This window comes from Mauremys mutica, chromosome 7 (genome assembly GCF_020497125.1).
Source record: "Mauremys mutica isolate MM-2020 ecotype Southern chromosome 7, ASM2049712v1, whole genome shotgun sequence".
In the NCBI taxonomy this organism is placed as follows: domain Eukaryota; kingdom Metazoa; phylum Chordata; order Testudines; family Geoemydidae; genus Mauremys; species Mauremys mutica.
Window position 1 is genome coordinate 107135510 of NC_059078.1, and position 16672 is coordinate 107152181.

Genomic DNA, 16672 nt, shown 5'->3' on the forward strand with positions numbered 1-16672 from the left:
TCAGTTTTTCCCTCTCAAATAAACATTAGACCTTTTCCTTGTGTTTGGAGTAGATTGTATTCATCATCCAAACAGTAGACTTAAGAGTTACACTTTAATTTGTTTATTATTAAGGCACTAGAGAATGTTTTGTCAATCCTCAAATCTCTAAATATAATGCTTATAAATAATTTAAAAGTCAACCAGTTTTCTGAACACATAACCGTTTTAATTTGTTTACAGATGGTTATATTATGTTCAGGATAGACTGATAGTGCTTGGCCTTTCAGACTAAGGATCTACTCTCTCAAGCAATAGCCGAAATAATTAACTCAAAGATGCCCTTTTTAATTAAACGGTAACTCCCCACCACCGTCAATTCTGCCCCATATTTCTCCTCACATAGATGGGTCCATTCAATGTACCCAGTATTAGGACTGTACCCAGTCCTATATCACTGATGAATCACTTTCCTAAAACCACAACTCCTACCTCAATCAGTGAATGATCCCTTTTAAAGGTTTTCAACATGACAAAGCCCTTCTCCTGTATTTCCCCTAATCTAGAACAGTAAAAGTCTACCTTCAAAATAATACCCAAACCTAACAATATTAGCACTGAAAGACAAGATGGATGAGGTAATATATTTTGTTGAATCAACTTCTGTTGGTGAAAGAGACAAGCTTGTCACCAACCTAAGTTGGTCCAATACAATATATTACCTCACCCACCTTGTTTCTCTTGTATCCTAGAACAAATACATCTACAACATCACTATAAACAATATTAGCATTGACTGTTACAGCCATCTTCCCCATATCTTGCAAACTGGTCAGAAAGCAAGCCCTTTTTTCACTCTGATCACCAAGATAGGAGGTATTAGAACTCGATTTTCTACAGGGATTATTTCCTGCCCTACCCCTCCACTTCCAACACGTCTCATCTGTGCTCAGATTGTTTAAAATAGGTGAACTGCAACAAGTTCAAACAGTATGCACTTGGAGGCAAGGAAAAATTTAATACTTCTGGACAATTCAACACTGACTATTGTTAAAAGTTCCATTAGCATTTACATTCTAAACCCCCTTTGGTGTATGCTTGTATGTTGGCGATAACATATGGATATAAGATAACACACAGCTTTCCAGTCTAAATGCACTCTTTTTTTGGTCGAACAATAGTCAATATTTTAGTATCAATCTGAATTTAGAAAATGGCCTCAATTTTAAAGATTGGGGTACTTAATCCAACATGTGGGCTGTTAACTAATGATGTTTGTCATTGTTTATAATAGCTGAAGAGTTTAATTTTTGAAAAAGTCCTATTGTATTTATATTGCATACTACAGTCATGCTAATACAATGATATATTAAGGAGTCCTAAGACAGACCCCTTACAATATGAAATATAACTGGACACAGATCAGAGAATGTAAAATCTTTATTGTACCATGTAGTGTAATCTTTATTACGATGGCAAGATGGAGTGTAGGGCTGCCCTAACGTACACCAGCTGGCACTAGCCCTTGTGCGCCAGGCACATATCCCTGTGACAGTTTCTCAGGGTACGCAGGACTGACAGTCACCTTGTTACCCCACTGCCTCAGCAAGAGAGAGACTTGCTTGTGCTTAAATGGATGTCAGCTCTAGGGTGACTAGATAGCAAGTGTGAAAAATCGGGACGGGGTTGGGGGTATTAGGCACCTATATAAGACAAACCCCCAAATATTGGGACTGTCCCTATGAAATCTGTACATCTAGTCACCCTAGTCAGCTCCTTAACACCACCAGTCTGTTAGCCACCCAACCAATCTCCTCAGGGCTTTGCCAGCCCTTACTTTGCCTCGCAGGTAACAAGAAGTATACTCTAGCCTCAGAGCCTCTCTGAAAGTATCCCCTGTAGGATTCAGCTGCTATCACTGGACACCCTCAGAAGTTACCAGGTTTGCTGTCCCCAAGGGAACAACATACACACAGCTTGACCGAAACATTTCAGGATCAGCTCCTTTATAATATCACAGCCCTGAGATATAGTTATAGTGAATAGAATAATAAGTTTAGTATTGGAAATAAGTATTTAAGAGATACTGAAAAAGGATAATGGAAACATCAATGGTCACATATAAAACAAAGTATAACAGGCTCCCTAAGAGGCTAAACTTAACTTTAACAGATTCTTACCTAAAGCAGTCTCCCAGCGTCCACCTTTCAAGAGTGCAAAAAGTGCTGTCCATTTTGCTCCCTCCGTGATGGATAAAGATGTGTCCTTTTTGCCTTCTGATATTCCCAAAGTTCATTGTTTTGCCTCCAGAGTCGGAATACCCCTGTGTGATTTAGGGCAGTTCTGTGCTACAGGGGAAAGTTGATCTAAGCGACGCAATTTGAGTTACATTAGTAGCGTAACTCAAGTCAACATAGCTCAGATTTACTTACCGCGAGGGCCACACTATGCTTTGTCGACGGGAGATGCTCTCCCGTTGACTCCCCTTACTCGTCTCGTTCCGGTACAGTACCAGAGTCGACGTGAGAGTGATCTGCGGTCGATTTAGCGGGTCTTCACAGAGACAAGCCCTTAGTCTCCAGTGTCCTCCCAACTCCATATACTCCTTATGCAGATTTAGCTTTCATTGTGTTGGCTTACAGTCCTTAACTTTCGTAACCAATAGCAAGACAACTTCCTTTGTCTGACTCAAAGCTTGTTTGTAAACCCTGCCTTGATTTAGACATCTATTTAGTACATATACACAACTTCTGTACATACATTACACAACGATTATGAAGATCAGTATAGTCTTGGATTCATTTAAAATCCCACATGACATTCCTTATAGATAAATACTATGTCAGCAATGTGTTGGGTGCCATGAGTTTATAAGGCCTGTCGGGGCTCCTGTTACAGAACAGTGACCCCTCCGCCAGTTAGCATTGAGTGGTTCTTAGAGTCATAATCGCTACCTACTTAGAAATGCGGGTGTTGTGCAGGAGGTGGATACACCACCTCTATGCCAGCCTAGTTTCCCCCATTGCCAAGGGAATTCTCAGAATGCCAGATCTATCTGCTTGCCAGACTGTTTGCATCAACGGAGCAACACAGAAAAGAATCTGACCCTGTGCATAGAGTAAGTCCATGCTCCATTGATTAGATTCCATAAGAATAGCTAAGGGAACGTTTTGTTCCCTTAGAAAATGTATACCTCACGAAGACCAATTGTATCTTAATCACTCTCTTCCCCAAAATACCCAACTCATGAATAAATAAATAAACCTTGCATTGTTCTAGGAATTTTCTTCCATAACTTCTTTTTTTCTACAGTGATCACAAATGCACAGTTATTCATACTGTCCATCAGTCCTTTTTTATAATGCTAGAATACTCACTTTTTTTCAATATCTTGTTCTGAACTGATCCTGTCCTTGGTCACTTGGTATTATGAAAACAAAAAATATTCTTCTAGTTCTATGCCTATCGTAGCAGGCTCAACCATCTCTTCTGCCAAAATATCAACAATACTCAGCATTTCTACCACTTTATATTTTTTCATTTATTGAATAATGTACATACACTTGTGAAGAAAATATAGCTTATAACAATAATTTATAATTAGTAGATAAGCACAAACAGCTTAATATTTGGTAGAATAAAAAGTTTTAACATTTAATCAGACTTTCCTCCATTCAAGAAAGTAAGGGTCTTAGGTACTGTGGTAGTGCCATGGAATTAGTGCTCAGTGGAGTAATTTTCACTATTTTATAGGTCTTGAACTACTATTATGTACCACTCATCACTAAATATATCTGTGCCAGCAACAACTATATCAACATCTCCAGTGCAAGTGGCATCACCCTCTAGCTGACAAGCATCCCTGTTTACTTTTTAAGACTGTCATTTCTACATTCTCTCTACTCATATTTGTTCATACAGTACCAACATGCAGTAATACTTGACTACACTGAAAATACATTCTGAACAAGTGCTGCAAAGAGAGAAGCTGTAATACTTGACAGCAAGTAGAGGGCTCTGTTTGGCTCTTTCTGGTTTACATGCAGAAATCGTACATTGGTTGCAGTCCCTCCCCCAGTCCTGACATTTAGAGAAATAAAATCCGATGTCTCTATTGCCTCTGGACTGGGTGCCGATCCCTGTATGCTTTTCACAGAACATTAAAATTGGGCCATGAAGAAACACTTCTAGCCATACTGAAAGTCTGAGGTTTTATTTTTTTAAAAAGCATTAAAGACAGTTTTGACATATGAAATGTCTGAATGTTTTATAGGATTTTCCAGGGGAAATCAAAATTTGGTATGTTTAACCTGTGATCAAAGTTCAAAGAGGGAATTGTTTTAAAAAAACCACACAAGCTTTTTTTTTAAAATTAATGTATTTATTTAGATTATGGAAAATGGTGATGGGGATACAGTGAGCTAAAACTTAGGTTTAGACTTACAGGGTAAGTTAAAGCTGACAATGTATCATATATTGTGTAATCTTTATCAAAACTAAAGATACAAGATGCAGATTCAAAAACCAAGAAACCACAAACTCCCTGCTGGCAGTTGAGGGAAGATATTTGGAATACCTCCCAGTGAGCTGTCATAATCAGGTAGTCAGGTATTGCTCATTTAAATGCAATGGATACACATTTTTTGAGCCAAATTCTCTGTTTTATTTGTACAACCTTAGTTATGCCAGTGAGTTTGCACAGGAGCCACTGAAAGCAGAATTCGAACTACTGTCCTAAAAACTGGTTAACTACAGTCCTGTGCATGGAATGTACGTTGAATATGCACTGCTTGAGCATTAGGAGGATTGCAACATACTTAAGTGATTTGTTAAATTGTAGAACATCTGTGGCCAGTCCTTTGAAACTTCCAAGTATGACTAATGGCTATAAGCTAAGCCCTTTGTACTCTATAGCAAAGTAGACTGAAATTCTGTAGAAAGGATCTGATTTATGTGGCAGAGCTGTATGGGATTATATGGCAATGGCAATGAAAAATCCATCAGAGTAAAATTTTCAGAAGTTTCTAAGCGACTTAAGACCTTAAGTCCCCTTGACTTACAATCTGGGACTGGATGACAGGGGATGAATCACTCAAATTGACCTGTTGTGTTCATTCCCTCTGAAATGTCTGGCATCAACCACTGTCGAAGCCAGGATACTGGGCATGGTGGACCATTGGGTCTGACTCAGTAGGGCCATTCTTATGTTCTTAAGTCACTTAACTTTTGAAAAATTGTTGCCCTTTTCAGAGTATTTTTCAATAAACTTAAAATGCACCATAGTGAGACTATATAACTGTTATTTGTACTGAAAAGAACTGAAGCAGCTCCTAGGCTAACTTCAGCTGTTTGGAACTTGTAGAGCTAACTGAGTCTCAAAGTTTAAAATTCAGGATTCACACTTAATTCAAATGAATATGGGTGCTCATATTTATCACTGCTATTGTTTGGAATAGTATTTTCATGTCTGACTGGAATCAGTATAGAGAGAGCATGTGTGTGAGAGACAGATGGGGGGCAAGAGACATGTCCCATACAGTTCTAAGCTATTTGTAGTAGCAGCCTCTTCCTGAAGTTCGAGTGGGAACGGGGTGCTCACAGTGGCCTGTTCTCATTCTGGAAGGAGCTGCTTCTGCCTGCCTCCTGCTCTTCTCTTTTAAGGGAAGTCATAGCACAGAAGCAGGAACGTTCAATAAAATTACTGTGGGTGAGAGTTAGGCCAGGGAGGAAGGCAATATGGTGGATGGAGATGCTCAAGACCAGAAGGCAGCTACATATTTGCAGATTTCTGCAATACAAACAGATTTTTATGATAACTAGAAACCAATAAATCACATAATTACATTATACATTGAATGTATTTAAATCTTAGCTTCTGTAACAGCAATCCTTTGGAAGACAAGACAGTGACTGTACTTTACTTTCTGCTCTGTAGTCTCTACATTTGTTTGTTTGCTGATAGAATTAGTGACTTACTGAGACTGTCTCCTAAATTCTCAAACTAGTACTGCCATATTGCAGTGAATGCATTGTTTATAAATTATTCCTGAGTGCAGATGTATTAAGATGGCTTGGAACCTGTGATGGCTCACCCTTCTGAAGCAAAGACAGCAAATTTCCTTGGATATGTTTTCTTGTTCAAGGCAAACAATTCTACAAAAGTTTGTGCATTGTTGAGACTTGCTCAGAGTGGCCTGCCGCTTCCTTGAATGTTTTTTTCACTTACACTGCACCTCTTCACTGTCACCACCATATTTGCCCATCAAACATTTCCCTTCTCTTCTTGACACAGCTGTACTACTAGCAGGAGCAGTTGTGTTTTAATTTTCTAGGTTATCTCAAAAAACCCAGCATCTCTGCCTGTACTCCTTTTACCCTCCACACAAACGCTCCTCTTTTGGGAACATCCAACATCTGAAGTTAATTGAACTCTGATTCTGAAAACTGTCAGTGTCTGAATTTCAGTAATATTGGGACAAACACTGCATGCCTTCTTCCATGGGGTCACATTCTTACATGTGACACTTCCATAGCTTTACTCCCCTGTAGCACTTCTGTGGCTAATACTTTTTGTGGGAATAGGAAGGGAAAGATAAGGTCCACTGCTTTCTCTTCTCTGTGTGTGACCGTTTTCCTCATTCCACCTCCCCAGTTTCATCAGTGGCCCTCATGCTATTACCTCCAGCTAGGGCCTATGAGAGCATTAAATGTTCATATAGGTGCCTCTTGGTAGGTCCCAGGTCCCAGCATAGCTACCACTCCTTTCCCCTTACACCTCTTCCATAATAAAAACCTAACGGACGTAGAGCACAAGTGCTTCACATTGGTGACTGGGTAGACTTAGGATACACTACATGCTTGGGATACAGAACTCGTGACCTCCCCCATACTGGTTGTGCTGGCATAGACACACCTGTTCAAACATCCCCTGCTTCCAGGTTAAAACTCAGAGTGAGGCATCTTCCCTCAATACTGCCTGAGAATTCTGAACAAGAGGGATCAGTGGGCCCCAAACTGAAGGTCTTGCTGTTAAACTCAAGATTGGTCATCAATAGATCCAACACCATTCAAGTTTTAATCACAGATTCACCCCCACTTCTGGCCTGTATGTCCAAAACCAGGCTAGATGTCTCAACTAGATGTGTGAGGACAGAACTAGCTCCAGATGGTTATCTTATGTTCAGATTAGCAGCCTATTTTTCATCCCAACTTCAAATACAAGTAAGGTATTATCTATGTAGGGGGAACAGAGGGCAGAGCTTTCTCTCTGAAGAACCTGTAGCTGTGAAACAGATTTCCACTAGATGTGAACTGAACCCATATTTCTTGGCTTTCAGAACATGATGTGCATTTTGTATTTTTTGGGCCAGTGTTTTCATAGCAATTGGATGTGATCATTCTATTCCTGTTGGATTAAATGTCTAGAGAGTGGAGAAAAGGGAGGACAACTTTTCTCTATTCATAGAGTATTCCTTATAATACCTTTTCAGAGAACCCAGATATTATGACAATTAAGGTTCTAGAAATACAATAACTGCCCTGCCATGTGTCTAATCAGAAAAATCAAAAGGCAATCTAAAAAAAACCCAAAGAATGAATGCAGAATGAGGAGGCCATTAAAGTGGTTCAGCCATACAAAGCCACTGAAAAAGAAAACATCAGCAACATCCAACTTGAAGGAAAAAAACGAGTGGGAAAAATTTCAACAACTGAGTTTCAGAATCTTAATACTTACCTTTTTTCCTCAAAAAATGATGTTTGGATCCCAGAAAACACATTCTATTTTACTAATTCACTAATAGCTTGGCTGCACATACCATAGAAGCACAATTAGAATATCTTCTGTCAAAAATGGCCATTTAATTGGAATCAAACTTTCTGTCTGGCCTTTCAGATGAGCCAAGATTTGAGGCATTCAAAGAAGAGATTCTGATGTACTTCTAGGGCTATTTAATATGACTGATTCTAAAGACAACTTGAAGTCTCATCATATTTTACCTTCCCTTCAGCAGGAACTCTGAAATGTGTCTGAGAGTAGGGTCCTTCAGCATGAAGAGACTTTGAAGCTAGGAGGTCCATAGTGATATGGAAGTAACCGTGATCTGGATTCTTTGCTATTCATGACTAACTATATTTCCAGGGTGTTAGTCTTTAAAAAGTTCCCACATTCCTTTGTAGTGCTGTAAAATGTTAACTAGCCTTCCTGATAAATCCATTCATATTAGTTGCCGTAGATGCTTTTTCCAGATGTGTCAAGTTGACCCTCCATTCCTCACACAGCCCTTCAAATTATGTACCTGCAAGGACAGATTTTCTACTAATCAATCATTTACAAAGGATACTATTTAGACAGTAAATTACCAATTTTCACTTTAAATGAGTAGAGTAATCCTATAATAAATTCATTTTGACTGTCAGTGGTAAAAGCCAGAGAGACAGGGCAGTGAGCCAGATATCCATGCAAACATGCTAAAATGAGATACGCAAAGCTTAAAAGGTATCCATATTTGAACTGGTATTGTTCTCAGAGAGATTAATCTATCTTTCCTATGAGATAACCATGACTGTTGTGTCTGAGCACCTCCCAAAACTATGAAGTACACAGAGATACATTCAGCTCTTTCACCCCCATCAGAAAAAAATGGCCTTCACGAGTGTGGGCTGTTATTGTGCAAAGGTTAGACCGAAGAGGTCAGTTTAGCTTTGAAACTGCTGAGGGTTCAGCACAGATTCTGGAGCAAGTTCCAGATTTGCAAGTCAGTCAGCAATAAAACTTCTCCATGTTAGTCTTACTTTTGAGGTTGCAGTGGGCCATAACTATTGTGAGAGGTCATTGGGAGAAGTGGTTCTTATGTAAACTCAGTCCAGTTCTATGGAGAGCTTTGAAGATGAAGACCAAAACCTTTACTTTGACCTGATTTTCAGTGAAGATCCTAATAAGGAGCAGAAAGCATGGTTGTGATGTGTTCTCAGTGATTACATTGCTGAGCAGACAGGCTGCTCTGTTCTGAACCAACAGTTGACTTCAGCACTTTAATATCTAGATGAAGAGAATCATCATCATAAATGTGTGGAACACTATGCAGTCTACTTATATGATGTAGATGGAAATAGTCTAAGACACACAATCTGGGTATCCAGGGGCAACAAAGAGTTGAGTTGGGTACAAAATCTTTGCATAGTTTTAGCAATCTGATGGCTTTGTATGGAATCAATAGTGTACTGGGTGTGTCTGTCTCTTCCTCCTCCCTCACCACCACCACAGCATCACGCTGTCTTTCCAAGATTCAGTTTTAGAGCCAGCTGCATTTCAGCTAGTTGCTGATCTCGGTCAGGCACTTTGATAGGTGGGAGATGGTGCTATTTGTGTTTGATATGATATAAGAGCTGAGCTTCATTTCTGGATTGTGCAACAATATTGATTATGCCAGAAATCTCCCAAAGGATCTTTGGAGGACTGCACAGCTAAGAACCTTAGAGGCAGAGGAGCTGATGCCTATGGTCAACTGTATCAAAACTGGCAAAGCAGTCCAACAACATAAGTATGGCTATGCAGACTTTGTCCATAAGCACAACTAAATCATCCCTCATTGCCACCGGCACCATCTCTGTTCCATATCCTAGCCTGAAAACTGATCGGGAGAGGTTGAGGGTATTAGAATATTCAAGCAAGATGGAGGCAACCCTTGGTGAGCTTCCTATTTCTAAACAAACTACTTAAGAGGTTACATACTGGGTGTTAAAGAGAACAGTTGGTTCGAACAATGGTTTAATTGCTGGTTGGGTTATGGGGTACTTTAGGATGGTAGATTTTCCTCCTCAAGAGAGTTGGCTTCAGTCTCATCTAATAGGTCTCAGACTCTTGCCTTGGGAAAGAGAATCAAGGCAGTTAGGGATCAGATTTACAGGTGGTGGCTAAGTTTTCTGCAGTGCCTCTTGTTGCATGAATGAGTTAGGTTGATAGCACTTTATTGGTTGGATGGATGTCCATTGGTTCCTAGCATTCTGAAAGATATCTTGGATGCAAGTGATTTTCCACAAAAAGAAGGCTAATAATTCTTCATAAAAAATGCCAGGTTCTAGAATTGAACAGAGATATAACAAGGCAATTCACATTATGAATAGTTCAGCATGGCATGATTCAGCAGCTACTTGGGTGGAAGAGATGACATCATTCACCATCCCCTCCAGATCAGTCTCACTATAATTCCTTGTGCCAGAGCCTATCTGTAACTGCTTCTGCTTTCTACCAAGATGCTCAAAGTTTTCTTCCTTCCACTTTATCTGTCACAAGTCACCAGAGAACCAGATGTGCACTACAGAAAGGTCTCACAAACTCTGCCATAAACTGAGTTCCCACAAATGGGAAAACAAAATTAAGACCTGAGAAGAGGTATTCAAGTTCAACACATCTGCACACACTAATAAAAAGTTCTATCCTTTGGGGGGAGGGATAGCTCAGTGGTTTGAGCATTGGCCTGCTAAACCCAGGGTTGTGAATTCAGTCCTTGAGGGGGGCCACTTAGGGAACTGGGGTAAAAATCTCTGGGGATTGGTCCTGCTTTGAGCAGGGGGTTGGACTAGATGACTTCCTAAGGTCCCTTCCAACTCTGATAGTCTATATTTTTTTTCTTCCATAAATTTTTGGCTCTAACTACAGATACTATACATTTAGTAATGTTGCAGGTTACTCTTCCTATTGTATCTCCTTTATTTCATGATATTTTGAATATTTAGGATTTGAAACCAGGGTGTGTTTTTTTTGCATAGTGACTATTGGACCATACAATACTTTATTATTGTAAGCCAACATGTGATTATGAATCTCACATGCAGAAAAGGAGTATTTGAATGACATTTTAGTATAAAGTATATCTGAAAATATTATACAGTGTATAGATGGCTGGCGATTTCACTTTTCTTTTATATCTTTTTCCTTGACAGTTGTCAGAAAATAAGCATTTTAAAATGTTACACTTATTGATAATGTATTGAAAGTGGAACCATCTCAGCCAACCAGAGTCCAGGGTTTTCTATACAGTTACTGACCCATAAATATGTGGTTAATCCTGTTATGAAATTCACTACAGTATGATTGGTTGAGAGATTTTAATTTGCATAATAACTGTCTGGTTATAAATCCCAGTACTCTGACTAAGGGCTATTAGCCACAATACCAAGAGCCGAATAATCACTGTACAGTTGAGAAACAATTCAACTAGGGGTCATAAGTGATAGGGAGTTATGAAGGCAATAATCCACAAAGGCAGATTAGCAAACACATGATCCCAGCTAATCCCAGATATTACACATTAAATTCTTTTAAAATTTAGGTGGGGTTTTGCTGGGGGCAGACTGTAGGCAGAAATGGGAAGAAGGAATACAAATATTCCTAAATGGCAAGGAGCAGCAGTGTGGGGACACAGAGATATTAAAGAACAGGTTCGTAAGGGGGGTGGCCTACAGGGTCAGATGTTGGTTGGGAGCATATGTAGTGATGAGGTTCAGTGGTAAATCAGAGAAGAGATTTATGACAGACTGCAGGTGCTAAAAAGACGGAGTTCATTTTAGTGTAACAGCTTTGAGTATACTCTCCAATAATGTGGTTATAAGTGCTTTGCCGCAGAATTTATTAGTGCAGGATACAGTTATTACATCATGTTCCAGTAAAAGAGTATGCTTCTGCTAAAATTTAAATATTTATTAAAATACCTGGCACTTTTATTACCTTCCTTGATTTTATTTATGGGAAAATCAAGGCACAAAGTGATTTCATGAACATCATATGGTTCTTGACATATGGATTCTATGACTCGTCTGTCAGGGATATAACTCAAGACCCCTGATTCCCACTTTTGGTCTCTAACCACTAGATATGCTGCCTTATTAAAAAACGCCATGCGGAAATTAAAATAAAATTTTAATTCCTGACTAATCTCAGGGTAAACTACAAAATATAGTTATAATGGGAAAAATACACTTGAAATTGTTGTCCTGGACTTATTCAATGCAAACACAAACCTCAAAAAGGAGATTAGTCATCTAGTTGCAACTGTCAAAATGAAGTTTAACCACCACCACAAACTACTGACCTGGGAACAGTTTGAAAAAGTTCATCATTGAGCCATCATGTAATTCAATATTTTTGGACCCACTATTCATCATGAGCCAAATAAGTAATTTCAAGGTTAAAATCAACGTAGTATAAAGTTTGAGATGAAGGCCCCAGTAAGTAGGAGTATAAAATCTGCATTCTCATTATTCCCAAATTGTTTTGGAAGAGAGTGGTATTTCTGCATTTTTCATTTAAAACATCAATCCTTTTAGTGGGTTACTTTTACTATCATGTTGCTGCTACTATTGATCAAACCAGCTGCGTACAGAATTTGCTATGGTGACTTTCCCCAGACTTTCCCCTTCCCCTTTTAGTGCCTGCAAATGAAAACTGCCATAGTGCCAGTCAAGGGGCGGCCCCTGATCCTCTGCCAACAATGCAGCAACAAACTTGGTCAGGCTGAGAACTGCCTCCCACCCTCATTGCACCTTCCAGCCACCACTGTTCCTCTGAAGAAGGGAGATGCCTTACTCAGGGTTCAGTTTAATCCAAGTGTGGACACCCTCCCACTTGGTGACAAGAGTCAGGGAAAAACCATCCCCCAACACACATTGGCCTTTAAGGATGTCAATCACTATCATAAAAGGAAAGGAATAATGTTAGGTCATCTTCAAGCCAGCCAAGGTCAGAGATACTATGGCTTTGTCTACATTACGGATTAGATCAGAGGTGCTTAACTAAAATTATTAGCTTCATGCGAACTAAAGGGAGTCATGGCATCTGCACACAGACCTTTCACATGCATTCAGTGTATTTGCTGTTATATCCAATATCCATAATAGCGCTAAACTTGAATTATTTTGGTTGAAATTCTTTCTGGGCATGCATTACAAACTACAAACGTTGGTATTAATTGTGCCAGCCAAATTTGTGAAATGTTGATGCATCAGCCCAAAGCTCTGATGGTGGCCTCTGGCCAAATGGAAGCCCTCTATGATATGTTCTTAGCATCCGTTATAGATCTAGGTTTATCAGATACTTAAGGAATCAGTATGATGAAGATGTTTACCTCCATGAAAGAACCAGAAGGCATGTGACTGTGACTGGCGACATATATTAGGAAGCGGGTTCTGGTTGGGTTGACCTATTGACACTAGCTATCTAAGGCCATTCTGTGGTCTCTGCAAGGCATTATGGGACAGTAATAAATAATTAGCTTCCATTGATTGTTGTAAAACATTCCCATTGGCACGAACACAGCTGATGCTCAATACTCTTTAGCCTCACTTGGAGTCAACCCTAGGCCATAGCCTAGACTGACTGCTCCAAATTTTACCTTAACCTACATATGATAGTGTTGTGTTGAACACAGGTATTTAAAGGTCATGCTAGATTCTTATTCTGACCATGAACCAAAACTTTAATCTAAGCAAGGATGTACTTTTCCTGGGGTCACATGGTCAGATTACTCCTAGGGGAAATCTGTGCCAAAAAAATTCTGCATATTTTATTTGTCAAAATAACACAATATAATCACACTAGTTTCATTTAGGTACTTTTATTTCAAAATATCTGTCAGCAAGTATGTCTGTAATAACACAGACAACAAAAAAGATTCCCCCAGGAGTAGAGAGTTAAGAAATCACTATGACAGCCCAGTTCCTGTTTCTCTGTTTATGCTTTTGTTGGGCACCTGAGCTGGGCTCATCTTGGGGAAAGGGAGGGAGAAATCTCCAACACTCACGCCCCTTCCCCCTTGAGCCCAGCCACAGGACACCCCAGGGCCCACACACCTGCACCCCCTCTCACCATAGCCCAGCCATGCTCACCCCATGGCCAACACACCCGCATCCCCTTCTCCCAGTGCACAGCCACAGGGCTACCCTCAGCCCAGACACTCACACCCCTTACCCCCCCCAGCTCAAACACCCGCACCTCTATCCTCCAGAGCCCAGCCACGGAGCACCCCCCATCCCAGACACCTGTATCCCCTATTCCTCAGAGCCCAGAGATCCAGAGAGAGAAACAGGCTGATGCTTGGTCCCAGGCTTGTATGCAGTTTCCTGCACGCTGCCTCCTTCCTTCAGGACATGCTGGGAACCATAGCTGTCCAGAACCCTCCAGATGGTCCCCCCCCCCGCCCACACACACACGCAATGTCCTGTATTTGTGAGCTGGAGAGCCTGGCTCTGCTGGGTCCAGTGGCCACTAGTGGCGGCCAGCAGCTCTGCAGCACCAATTCTGCAGGGAAAAATTAAATTCTGCACAAATTCTGCATTGCATAGTGATGCAGAATTTCCCCAGGAGTATCAGATGGACTTAGCATATACCACAGACTAATCACCTACAAAATTTCATCTAGGAAAAAAAAAGTGAGGTAGAAACAAATGTAAAGCAGAAAAACAATGTCAAATTTACATTCAGGTGAAGACCTTGAACACCAAAGTCTCAAGAGAATTTTTAGAATAAAATTATAAAGCATGAAGAAACAGTTAAGAATATGTTCTCAATTATCACTGTACTAGCAAAGCAATGCACATTAGTGTCTGGAAATGAAAACCCTGTGCTTGTACTTATGAATATAACGCAAGTACAGCACCAGTAAGGCTAGGTCCTCCCATGAATCTTTTGTCAGTACAATAATGAGAGTATGATTTTTGACCTTTTTATACCAGCACATACCACAGATGCAATTATACACCAACAAAAACACTTTTTTCATTCAGGGAACTGGTATAAACTACACCACCAAAAGCAAATTTTTGCCAATAAGAGCTGTGCCTATACTAGGAGGATTTGCTATATCCGTAATCTGACAAATTTACATATTTAATTTTCCTCCAGTAAGGAGAGTGGAGGAAGTAACTTAAATCATATGCTGAACTAAAATACAGTGTTAACTGTTTAATGCTTTTCCAGGAGCAAGAAAATGTAAGAACTTGGTAAGTTACCAAGTTACAACCAGGATTTCCATTTTAAGGCCCCAAGCCTGTAAGACTTATTCATATGTTTAACTATACACATTGTGAGTAGTCCACTGTGAGTGGAACTAGTCACAGTGTGGAACTGCAAGCACATATTTAAGTCTCTGCAGGATCAGAGCCTAAATTTTTACTATACATTTGTACAATAAGTCTAAGTTCTACAAACTTCCTCAATAGTGAGAAGCAGCCAAAATTGTCATGTCAACAGGATTTCAAAATCCCATTGCCCTCCTCAGAAACAAATTTAACTAGTTTTTTATTTTAAATTTCAATCTTTAGAAAAAAATTCTCTATTTATCCCCCTTGCAGGTGGTTGTGTTTAGTTCATCACTCGGTGTATTACATCAGTACTATCTAAAGAGAACACTTACTGCACTAATGTGCAGTATAGTCACATCTATGGAAATCATGCCACCAAGTAAGGATCAATATGAAGGATTCCCTAGTTTGTAATCGCTTCACTAAAAGATTATTAAAAAATAGGAAGGCTACTTGAACTCTTTACACATATACAAGGATGCAGAGAATTAGACTCTGCTACACATCATCCAAACAGCAACTGAAGACATTAGAGAGAACATCTGGGCTTCAGTTTCTTAGCTCCATAGTCTCCCAATCAAATTAATCTAGCAAATGACAAGTCAAATGCAAGGAAGATTCTGTTATGCATTAAGACGAGGCTTTTCAAAAAAGCCTAAGGCAGTTGGTAGCTCAGCTCCAAATGAATTTCAGTGGGATTTTGGAGCTTAACTTCCTTAGGCTCCCTCAAAAAAAACCTGCAGCCTGTTTTTTGTCACTAGTCTACAAGTCACAAAGATGTCTGTCCATGTCAATCTATTTATTTATTGTTTATTATTTGTATCATATTAGTGCCTAGATGCCCACGCTAAGATCAAGGTCCCATTGTGCTAGGTGCTGTACAAACATATTGAGACAGTTCCTGCTCCCAAAGAACATACAAACTAGACAAAGGATGGGAGCGGAAAAAGGCAGAGAGGTCAAGTGACTTGCCCAAGGCCAAACAGGAAGTTAGACCGATTCTGTTGCCAGCTCTGTCTCTCTCAATTCCCAGTCCAGGCTGTACTTTCTTTTGGAAAGTAAAGTCATCTAAAGAGAGGCATATTCAAGAACAAGATTGCTAGCCAGCTTTTAAAACTCCCTATGGGTATTCACAAATGTCTCATGACTCTGTCTTAATCTTAGTAACAACCAGTATGCCATGGTCATCAGTGCATTTGCTTCCACATTTGACAATGAAGACGACAACAAGGAGCAGTTTTACAGTGCTCTTGATTCAATCTTGACTGACACAGCCAAGGAAGACCAGCTCATCTTCATGGACGACTTCAGTGCAAGAGTTGGGCGACACCCCGAACTCTGGAGAGGTACTACTGGAAAAGAAGGGTTGGGGAAAGTCAACTCTAATGGCATTCCCCTCATCAGCAAATGTATGGAGCATGATTTGCTTATCACAAATACCATCTTTGGAAACACCCAAGTTCCACACACTAGCATCTTCCTGACTATGTCATCATCAGAACCCGTGATTGTACTGATGTCCATATTACATGAATCATGAGTGGTACGGGTGACTGCTGGACAGACCATCATTTGGTCAGATCAGTCATGAAGGTGGCTTGGACCAAAACACTGT

At 39.9% G+C, this 16672-nt stretch overlaps 2 protein-coding genes across 8 annotated transcripts in view; one reads left to right on the top strand and one right to left on the bottom strand.

Moving 5' to 3' along the window:
• DOCK1 (dedicator of cytokinesis 1) overlaps positions 1-16672 on the bottom strand; it is a 561291-nt gene that overhangs the window by 328925 nt on the left and 215694 nt on the right. The window lies entirely within an intron of this gene.
• The window catches only part of INSYN2A (inhibitory synaptic factor 2A), a 79791-nt gene that overhangs the window by 23498 nt on the left and 39621 nt on the right, over positions 1-16672 (top strand). The window contains exon 3 of one of the 6 annotated variants that reach the window (XM_045023414.1): positions 3733-4047. The exons of the other annotated variants lie outside the window; for them this stretch is intronic. Within the exon in view, the coding sequence (XP_044879349.1) occupies positions 3733-3739 (7 nt within the window). The 3' untranslated portion in view covers positions 3740-4047. Of the gene's footprint in view, positions 1-3732; positions 4048-16672 lie in introns of those variants that run through there. 6 annotated transcript variants of the gene reach the window in all.